At 41.0% G+C, this 10,821-nt stretch overlaps 1 protein-coding gene across 1 annotated transcript; it reads right to left on the reverse strand.

Annotated features, from left to right (window-relative positions):
* Positions 1–2,372: 2,372 nt before the first annotated feature.
* dbf4b (DBF4 zinc finger B) lies at positions 2,373–10,649 on the reverse strand. Its single transcript, XM_034707764.1, has 12 exons — positions 10,518–10,649; positions 9,747–9,948; positions 9,010–9,201; positions 8,789–8,839; positions 8,266–8,335; positions 7,959–8,023; positions 7,731–7,767; positions 7,569–7,614; positions 5,935–6,066; positions 5,632–5,770; positions 5,407–5,540; positions 2,373–4,611 (listed from the first exon to the last, which is right to left on the reverse strand). The coding sequence occupies exons 2-12, from the start codon at positions 9,894–9,896 to the stop codon at positions 3,702–3,704; spliced, it is 1,926 nt and encodes a 641-aa protein (XP_034563655.1). The 5' UTR covers positions 9,897–9,948; positions 10,518–10,649; the 3' UTR covers positions 2,373–3,701.
* Positions 10,650–10,821: the final 172 nt, after the last annotated feature.

Consider the following 10,821-nt stretch of genomic DNA (forward strand, 5'->3'; position numbering starts at 1 on the left):
GTCGTGGTCTGAAAAGTTTGGGAACCCATGCCTTACAACATAAAAAACAAATGAGGCAATTTTTATAGCGCCCACATTTTAATATCCCAAAAGTGAGCTTTCAAGCTTTTTTGTTGTCTAAGTTGAGTATCATACAACAATACCTAACTAATCTTGACCTAATTGGCCTTTTACTCTTATTTGTGTCACCAGAAACTTTGTCAAAAATAGATCAGTGGTCTGAGTCCCAAAACTGCAGAATTAAAGCTACTGTGAGGAACTTAAGGTTTGTTAATTTTGGTGCCACCCTGTGGACAAATCCATATCTTCTCATTGCTTGTCATGTTTAGTACATATGTAGTCATTTTTTGCTGACAAAATAAATGGCATCCATCATTATTTTAAGGAGTGTTCAAGTGGCAATCTACAATTTTGAGAAAATAAGGCCAATGCAGAATTGCTTAAAGTGTCCACTCAGGTTTTTTCCAAAGGGTCAAGAAGTCTCATTAACACTCATGTTAAATTGTAATTTTTACGGCAAACTGAGGAGGTCAAAGGCCTGCCTCAACTCCACCTCTTCGGTCTTCGAAGCTGACCCAAAGTGGTTGGCCGTTTCCGAAACCGCCTACTATATTAGCAGTACGTACTGATTTGGCCAAAATTCAGTATGTAGTATGCAGTATGTGAACAAGAGCAAATCTGCAGTAAGCCAAGACTCCCCGGATGTCTACTGATTTGGGAAATTTCACAGTATGCATCGGACCAGTCTGCCCTCGCGTACTGTTTCCCATAAGCGCTTGTTCCGCTTTTTCTTTTTTCCTTCTTTTTTGACGAGAGGAAATCCATTTTGGTGCTGTGAAAGTTAATGAATTACATATGAACCACTTCCTAACTTTTAAATCATAAGTGATGCTAAAGAAGTAGTTCTCTATCGGCTTGTCTGTTGTTTACTTCCGCTTCCGAAACCGGAAATCAAGTGACATCTGACCAGCGTACTGCAACAGAGATCGAACAGAACAGTCATACTGCATACTAAATTCAAACGCAGCATGTAGTAGGCAGTACCTACTGCCTACTACATTAGTAAGTAGTATGTAGCAGGCAGTTTCGGAAACAGCCGTTGTGTCAGTATTTCCAAACATGGCGGCCACAAGCCCTGGACTTCAAAAACCAATCACAGCACAGAGACTATGTTCCTGAGTTATACAGTCTGTGTGTCAGTGCAAGAATCTTTGCTGTGGCAAGTGTAATCACAGGCTGTTTATTTAGTGGGCTTTAACCAATACTGTGGCTGAATTGCTGTTGTGTTCCCGCCTGTCAACCAAGTCAGTTGTGCCTCTCATTGGAAGACTCGTAATCTCAATATCTTCGAAATTGCCGTGTTAGAAAAAAATTCACTCCCCTAGAGTGTGTGCCGATTGAGAAATGAGCTATCCAGCCTACACTATCTTTTGTACCAGGCTGTAAACATGTTTATTTCTGCTGTAAAGATCGTTTTTTTCTTAATTGGTCTATGTGGTTTTCTGGTACTTCCGGAGCCAGCCTCAAGCGGATCCTCGAATGAACTGCAGTTTTTCGCACTTCAGCATTGGACTCATATTTTTAGACCAGAGGTTGCCGCTTGATTGCAGCAGCTATAAAGCATAAAGGGGCATATGATGATGGGCAATTGGTTCTGCTGTTTCATTAATGTTTTATTAACAAAATTATATTTTAATGCACAATTCCCAACTGACAGCCAGTGTGGATGAAAATAAACTGTTGAGAAAAAAAAATAGAAACCTCGAATGGCATGATAACTCCATCTGTTTGACAAGAGCACATAGTAAGCTCCAGACAAGCTACAGATCAAACTGCACTAAGTGTGCATTTGCACTGTTCGCAGGACAATCTTGGTGTTCTGGAGCTGCTGAACCTCATTAGAGCACGTGCTATTCTTTAGTTTTATTTCTTACACTGCATCTAAATTTGTAAATTTCATGAGCCAAGACTATTCCTACTTATTATTCCAACATAATACACCCAGAACAAGTCACATTTAGGGTAGGACTGTGCTCCCTTCTTCGATGACAAGCTGTTGTGGTTTTGGCCGGCTGTACCCATACAAAGGATCTTTTGATTCAAGCGACAGTGGATAGGTAAGGGTTACATAACAATGGGCCGATGATTGGATATCAAATATTATCTGAGTCAGCTGGAAGCTGCGCTGACAAGCCAAACAGGACACATCGACCCTCCGCTGCCCTTCCTCATCCTTCAGTCCTCATTTAGCTCTCCTTTAGCCCACAAGCAGAGTCAGCATATATTAACACACACAGGAAGAAGAAGAATCTTCAGTGTACCACAACTTTTTACCCAAGAACAACTTTTGATAAACTATGCAGAAGGAAATGTTTCTGGTTAAAAGCATTTATTTAAAAAAAACACTCTACAAGGAAAGACTGTTTCCTGTAAGAGCCCTGAGAGTCATGAGGTTATCATATCCCTTGTAATGGTCTTCATTTGTTTTAAATGTCCACATAAGACATGCAGGGGGTGCAATTTGAGGACGACGTGGGATTTATTGAGCTTTGATGTTTGCTTCTGTTATGATGAGAAATGACCTTGCACTTCAAAATCAGATGAAAGAAGATAAACACACACACAGTGACACACAGTCCTCTGGCCCACCTTCAAAAGGCAGGAAAAGCCATTTGACATTAATCAGACAGATTTCTGTCTTGCATGTTGTGCGAGTTCTCCACTCCACTAACGCCTGAACGCCAGTGAGAGTGGGATCTGGTCCAGACGCAGCACTCACAGTAATTGAGTAATGCCCCCTTCAGAAATGCCTCATTAAATTCTCAATACCACCATGTGTTCCCGGACATAGCCGCTCAGAAACTGCAGTCAGCACGACACACACAGTATACTGCTAAGGGCTATCTTCACATGAGGATTAGGGGTTGAGAAGACAATTGCATCAATAAACCCCACGGCTGGCTCTTTAAATTCACTTTAGGATGCAACAAGTTGGTAACATTTATAGAAAAAATAAGACTACGGTTAAAAATCTGTATCTCTAGAACAGCTTGATAGTTCATTTCAGTTTGTTCTAGGTTTTAAATATTTATTCAGTGTAAATTTCATTGACTTATTTTGATGAGTTCAAGTAGATTCAAAGTCTGAAACTTGTTCCACCTAATGCCTGTCACAGCTTTCAAATGATGGCTCCTCCAGATCTTCAGGATAATCCCCGAAAAAGTAAACGTCAGTGCTGAACCTCAACAATCTGCACCACAGTCCTGGAAAAGGCAGTGGGGTCCATTTCCTCTCCGCACAGCAAGCTCGCCGTTTTGGGCGCTTCCAGGACGTTGTGCAGACGGGACTCGTAGCTGGTGTCATGCATCCAGGTGCACGGCCTGTGGAGGAGCTCCTTGTCGAGCTCGCAGCCCTGCACGCTGGGAGGCGGGGGAGTGGCCGAGGTCTGCCCCAGCCGTGACAGCAGGTCGCAGTCCCAGTCAGAGTCTGATGATGACGGGCAGAGCGCGGCTAAGTCCGGTATGAGGGCCGGCTCGATGCACACTGAGGTGGAGAGGGATAATGAACGTTGAGAGTCTTGACTGGACAGAGATTTGTCAGTAGGGAAGGGAAGCGGAGGATCGAAAGTCTTTGATTTTAAGAGTGGCCATGATGGTTGATTCGCGGCAGAAGAAGCACTCTGACCAAGGTGTCCATTTGATTTAGTGCCAGAGTGAAATTCTGTACAGCAGGAACAGAAAACAATGTAAACGTCTGTTTAAAGGAAGTGTTCCACCAGTGCATGATGGAGAGAGTTTTTGCTGTGACAGCAGACAGGAGAGCTTGTCAAAAGACAAACAGCCCTCATGGTTTGCCCTAATGTCTCTTTCTGTTTCTTCAGATTTATATCGCCGTTCTGTAATCCTCCTCCTTTTGCTTTGGTTGGGTTCAGGGCTGGCTGATCTACAGCGCTTTTTTGGGTTTGGTGCCGTCGCTAACTGTCGAGGAAGGGAACAAGATCTGCGTGATGGAAGCGAACACTCCCAATCCTTTCTTGAACACACAATCTCACTCAATCCCAAAAGCGAGTCTTTGTTTGATCTTATTATGTCGTCTGTATCCGTCAGGTTCACAGAGGAAAGAAATGGGGAAGAGACAGGAGTTGTGACAGCTCGAACAAACTGAGACATATTCTCTAAGCTGTCTATTTCACAGGTGAGTCCCTCCACAGCCTTGTCCACAGTGTACTGCTGAGGACTGAGGACAGGAGGCTCTGAGTATGGGCTGTGTGGCTCCATCATGAGTGAGACTTGTGGGCTGAGAACTGGAGGCAGGGAGTAAGGGTCCGTGGAAATGCAGGGGGAGAGATTATGAGTGTCGGGCTGCTGGTTGGCTAAGTGGTTGGTTTGTGGTTCAGCATCCAGCACAGGCATGGCTGGACTGAGAGGAAGCCTGCAGTCTGTTTGAGGATCGACAGGCTGGATGCTAGCAGGTGAGAGAGACTGAACTCCTGGTGACGGGATGAAGGTGTGAGCGTTGAATGACTGCAGGGCCTGAACAGCTTGTTCAGTCTCAGCATCAGTGAGAGGCTCCAGTTCACAGACATCCTCTGTGTGTAAAAGACTAGGTGGTCTAGGAAGAAGATAAAGCAAATAGTAAAAAAATCCCCCCATTGAAACACAAAAATCTCAAAGGATCAAAGGAGTGTCAAACTTAAGGGCAAGGCTTGGTAATAGGGATGCATGATATTGGGGTTTTTGCCGATATCTGATATGCCGATATTTTACAACTCATTTAGCCTATAACCGATATCGATATTTTTTTCTGCACACCTAAGTACAGAGATCATCAATTATTTTCTGTATAGGAATTAGTGTACAATATTATGTTGATACTCTTAACACATTTGTTATGTAATATTAATTTCTTGTGCAAAATAAGAAAATACTTCATACTAAAACTGCTTATTTATTTATGACAATTGCTTTCAAACCAAATTCATACAAAAAGATACATCCTACTTTAAACTTGGATGATGCTCTCCCTGAGACAATCATAACAAAACTCACAACCAGGGCAAATTTGAAATTTTCACATTTGACATAGTAAGTAAACCTAACCTCTGTTCACAGGTAACATGTGAAAAGTGCAACTGTACAGCAATTAAACCCAAATTAAATAAAATGGTTTACTCTTTGACAGTAAATGTGCCTAAATTAGTCAGCTACATGTACCTTACAGACTGCTGCTTAATTCAAATTTAACTTAAAACATGAGCCCGACATGTGTGCAGCAGTCCATTATTTTATCGGTTAATTATATCGGCATTTTGGCCACTATCTGATAGTTCATTTTTAAGCCAATATCGTCCGATACCGATAACGTGCCGATAATATCGTGCATCCCTACTTGATAATATATACTCACTGGTTCAGCGTTTCCTTCTGTTGTTCAGGTGGGTTAGGGTCGAATCCTGGAAGCATCTCGGCCACAAGCTGGTCCAGCACGCTGTAGTTTGAGAGATCCAGCACGAACGCACGGTGCTGATCAGACTGTAAGTGCTGCAAAATCAAACAAGGACATCAAGTCAGGTGTCACTACAAGCAAACAACACCATTAAATATCAGTCATATGCTTTTAAGATATTTCTACCTCCTCCAGGTTATTAAAGGGTTGATGGCAGCATTCACAGTAGGAGATGTCCTTTTTGCGTGGTCGCCAGGGTGAAGGGTTGTAGCTGAGTGGGGTTAGGGATTTGTCCTGAACGCTACTTTCCACTTTTTTCTTCTCTCTATTGAAAGAATGAACCAGTTATTACAAAATCCTGTTCAAAATATTGCCTATGTGGTTTGTAGTTTCTATCCTGTCATGTTTGTTACATAACATATGATCAGCTTGAATTGAAATCAGCAAAACAATACTCTACATGATCGAAATGTTGTCGTTTAAACAAACCTAGTTTTAGTTTCTCTTTGCCCTGTCTCTTTGTCAAAGAGAGGAGGAGGAGGAGATTCAAAAGGACTAAATCGTCCAGAGTACCACAGCGACGGGAAGGTCACAGACTGCATGTGCAGGGGTTTGTATTTCCTAGTTGGATCATAAAACAACAGAATTACAAACACAATAATAAACTAACATGCTTCAGCTGCAGAAAGACACGCAAGCAACAGCGACAACACGTGAATGCAGCTAGTACAAAGAGACAGATATGAATATATTTCAGACCACTTTGCATTTTCAATTGAATTTGACACTGGACATCTGAGCTGAGCTCGTCTAGGCTTATATTCAAATGTTTCAGAGGTCTTGGGTTCAGTTTCTCCCAGCCAGCGATGCCCTTCACATTATCCAGAGCACTTCAATTAACTGAAATGAGAAGGCAAATGAAAAGAGCTGTTCACACATGGAGATCCCCCGCAGGAAGAGGCAGCAGAGCTTGCGAAGCCTCATCGAATGGAAACTGAATCCCTGAGAGGTCTGGACCCCAGGGGGGCAGTTCTACTCGGGGGACGGATTGTCACGTTACACGATGGGACTCCCTCACAGGTTCAATTAAGAAAATCATCTGGGCTGAAATGCATACCTCCAGACAGAGCTAGCAACCAGTGGGGTAGGAAGGGCGGAAGCAGGGGGGCAGGTCACTGGCAGCCATTGTTGGATCACTGTCATTATACTCAACGATCAAACTGGATACTAAACAACCCTCACATGAACCTAGGCAGGCATTAAAACTTAATTTCCCTGCTGATTTCTAGCTTGTCTTTCTCTTTACTGATTAACTGAAATCAGAAAAGAAGATTAATGCTATGACCATATGATCATCTTTACATTGACTTCTCTCAAGTTGATACTATACGTTATCACAGGAATCTGAAGCTTCCATCAGTAGATGTAGTTTTTGGGTTTTTTCTCCGCATCGGCATCGTTTTAGGCAACACATGGCAGCTGTTGCAATCCAATACAGCCATAGATTCAACCACGAACTGTCTGCTCATCACCAAACAGCAGGCAGGCAAAGAGAGAGGCAAGCTGCTGAACACAGTCGAGCATGGATCGTGCCCTTGGATTACATGGATTACAGCAGAACCAGTGAAACAAGAAAGCGCGTAAACCACATGGCCAAATCTAAGACTTAAAAATTCACTCCATAACTGCTGTTTTTCAGATTTGTTAACTCCATATGAACTTAAAAAGTCATGATTTTTCACTGCAGTATTCCCTTATTTTGCAAAAAGGAGGCAGTCATGTCCTCCCCCAATGAGAAAACACCACAAACTGCACCAAACGCCTGTATCTTGATGGGATTAACAGGCCAGAATGAAGATCAAGTGTGAAAATTAGAAATGGTCTTGTGTTGTTATTTTTATGTCAATTGGACCTTAATATTTTTATGTTCCTTTATATGCTAAGCCACTGTAGAAGATAGCACCTGCTGAACCCTCTTGGTTAAGGTTCTGTGTGTTGGATTATTTGTAACAAACAGATGTGTGTCATATTACCGCTGTTTTGTTTTTGTAAAATAACAATTGAAAGTCATAAAAATGTTTTAAAATAAATACAAACTGCACCAAATAAGAAATCAAGCGTACCTGCTCGAATCTTCAATCTTAAGATATGGAGACCTCAGAGCTGCAGCTGTTGATATGGGGAAGTGAAAAGGAATAGAAAACCAATTAAGTTACTCCAACAACATACCTACAGACATTTAGAGTGATTATAAAATAAGTCATTCACAATACATGTACACCAACCTTTGACAACATAAGCACCTTGTTTCGTACGAGTTCTCTGGAAAAAGAACAAAGAAGATGAAAAAACGTGCCTCATTAAGACTCATTCATATTAAAGAGTAAAGACTGGTGTTACAGTTGTTTCAAAGATTGCTGCATTTCTTTTTAAAAACCCTGAAAAGGTCAATATATTTGAATCAGCACATACTGATGTTGTTTCATTCAAAGTGAAGTGCAAAGACATCTTACCTCTGGCCTCTTGTGTATGGCACTGAGGCTGTCTCGAGTCAGCTGTTTCAAATGTAAAAGCACATCTGGCACAACATTAAGGAACAATACAAGACTTCCTCACACTGTTATTTGATTATCAAAGTGATATATTTGATGCTGATTAACAGTCAGTTTCTTCAGTTTTGAACTGATGAACAAAACACAAGCTCTCAGATGGTGCCATCTGCTGTGAGTAGAGCTTCAATGCACTATAGACAGAAACCCAAACAAGAACCAGGTAAGATCTTTGCATCAAATGAGTTCCTAAAGGTTGTCAGAAGGATACCGTCCACAAAGAGAATCTTCACACCCCAGGATCGGGCGTTCGCCAAAACACTGCTGCCCTTCAGACGTTCCTGCAAGAAAGCAAATCACAATAATGATAACAATGCATGTCCGGATTAATATTGTGTACTAGATTTACATTATGGAAAAACTGTCATTTTCCCTCAGAGTGCAACATGGAGAGTTTACCGGATTTGGACAAAATGCACTGAGTAAGTGAAACCACTAAGATCTGACTTAATTTAAAAGCTATCTGTCCTTGTGACAGCTCGCTCTCTTCGGCTACTCTTAATTCTGTTTTATTTATTCTGTTTTAAATATTTGAAGCGGACTAAAGAAAGACTGTGATACCGAGGTGTTAAATGCCTAAGAAATTGTATTGTATACTGTTCCATTCCAAATAAAAAAATAAATAAAAAAAAACAATGCATGTCCATCTCAGGCAAATCACCCAAACCACAATCTGAAAAAGTAAGCAGACAGATCTGAATATTATCACTCATGTTTGGTCTGAACCAACTTACATTGTTGTGAATAGCTTTTTCAAGCAGGGCCTTCCCACGGCTGCCACACACCTGAGGGGAAAAACCCAAGATGTAAAAAATGAATACATGACGCTGACATAAACTAGTCTGTTCAAAAGAATCAGCTGTTTCGTGTATTTAAAATATTGATCACATTTTCCATACAAATAGCTTTGCTAGCTGTAAAAGGTTTAATCATGCCAGTGTGTGAGGTTTAATACCATTAATCTGGGAGTTCCTGGTCTTGGTTTGCCATTGATGGAGACACTCTCCCGAGTAATTACAGGAATCCTGGCTTTCTCACTCGTCTCCTTTGCTCTGCTGTTGGTATCTGTGCCCTTCTGCTCACTCACGCCTTCCTGAGTTCCAGTTACAACAAAGCTCACGTCTTTGTGCAAGTAACTCTCAACTCTCTTCAGAATGGAAAAAATTAAAAATAATTAAAACCAAGTTTAGCAGCTACTTAAAGACAAGATTTGCTGAACTCATCTGGAACAATCTGAAGGTATATATATGAATTACTTTTTTTCCAACTTATTGTGCAGTAACATAATTTAAAACAGCACTTGGGAAAAAGGTAAATAGAATCAGCTTAGTCAAGTGCAGAATTGAAATCAGTAACTTTTTCAACATACGCAACATATGATTAACATATGCACACTAAACATGTATCTTTATTAGTTTTTTTTACTTATAATTCAAAATAGCTGTTTTAAGGAATCTAGTATTTATTTGATGATTTTAGCCAATGCGTCCTCTTTAAAGAAGATTCAACTGCTTCATCAGTCCACATACATGTTTTCATTTTCTCTGAGTTTAAAGGTTGATTAATCTTATATCTAAATGTCACTGCCAGGATCACAGCCCTGTCATTTCTGTTCACAATTATAAGTAACCACGGGTCATAGCAAGATATCTGCAGGCATACTGCAGTGCCTTTATCTTCGCACAAGCCTACCCCTCCCAGGAAAGATATGGCCTCCAAAAGTAGGGCTGTTGCACGCTTCTTCACACTGTCCAGATAGAAAGTCTTCCCCTCCAGCTTCTTCTGCCCAGGACACAGCGAGCCCAGGAGGCCCTGCTCCTCTGCATGCTGCTGATTCTGCATGGTCCTGGTCCAGGAAGGGAGCTTACGACTTTGCAGAAACACACCAGGGTCCCTTTAGAAGCAGGGGAGAACGAAGCAATGGTGTTACTAAACAGCTTTAAATCTGCAAAAATAAAATTAAAATATAGATCTCATATCAAGAGCGACTTAACACAGGAAACTGTTGGATATTGAATGTCTATCCATTTTGTTTTCGCAGTGAATTGTATTTTAAACATTTGAGTTACAATAACAAAACTGTACAGTCGTCCAAGTATATCACAATTAATAAAAAAAACAATATTTATAAAACTTAATATCATCAGGCTCACTTTTAACAGTAAGATTAGGCTAAAGTATACTTAGGCATGCTTTCTGAAATAAAGCAGCACGTACAGAACAAGCGACTGTAAAGAAAAACCCGAAATTATGCAACAACGAAGAGCAGCAATATTAGCCTCGCCAGCAGTTAGCATACAAAGCAGCATGCAATAAGCTACAGGTGCAAATATGTTAGCTGACAGAGCTAGGCCAGCCCAGACAACAAAATACGTCAAGTTTGTAAGTTTGTAATGAGAATGTTTTATCGGTTAGCCCTTCAACATTAGTTAGAGCAACTATAAATAAAAGTTGTTCACTTACGATTTGTAACTGTGCCAGGAAACAGCGATAAATAAGATCTAAAGTACACCAAATGGTGCTCGAGCGAGCAACCGCCGCTTTTTTAAAAACACTGGCGGAGACATGAGCGTGAAGGATACGTCACATCCGGCAGAGCGCTGCCTTCACGCGCTGGATCCGGATCGAGTGTTTCTGAGATGCAAAATTAAAGTTAATATTTTTTTAAATTATTATTCTGAGATTAAAGCATAGACTGTCTAAAATTAAAGTCAGAATTCTGAAGAAAAACAGTCAGAATTCTGAATATATGGTGGTGGAAAAACGT

This window comes from Notolabrus celidotus, chromosome 18 (genome assembly GCF_009762535.1).
Source record: "Notolabrus celidotus isolate fNotCel1 chromosome 18, fNotCel1.pri, whole genome shotgun sequence".
NCBI classification, from domain to species: domain Eukaryota; kingdom Metazoa; phylum Chordata; class Actinopteri; order Labriformes; family Labridae; genus Notolabrus; species Notolabrus celidotus.

What these genes read in the sequence shown, in the direction of transcription:
- dbf4b (XM_034707764.1), bottom strand. Translation starts at nt 9,896, where the DNA reads ATGCAGAATCAGCAGCATGCAGAGGAGCAGGGCCTCCTGGGCTCGCTG. An exon ending in CCTTTAATAACCTGGAGGAG is followed by an intron (nt 5,541 to 5,631) that starts GTAGAAATATCT and finishes TTGATTTTGCAG; the next exon opens with CACTTACAGTCTGATCAGCA. An exon ending in CAGAAGGAAACGCTGAACCA is followed by an intron (nt 4,612 to 5,406) that starts GTGAGTATATAT and finishes TCTTCTTCCTAG; the next exon opens with ACCACCTAGTCTTTTACACA.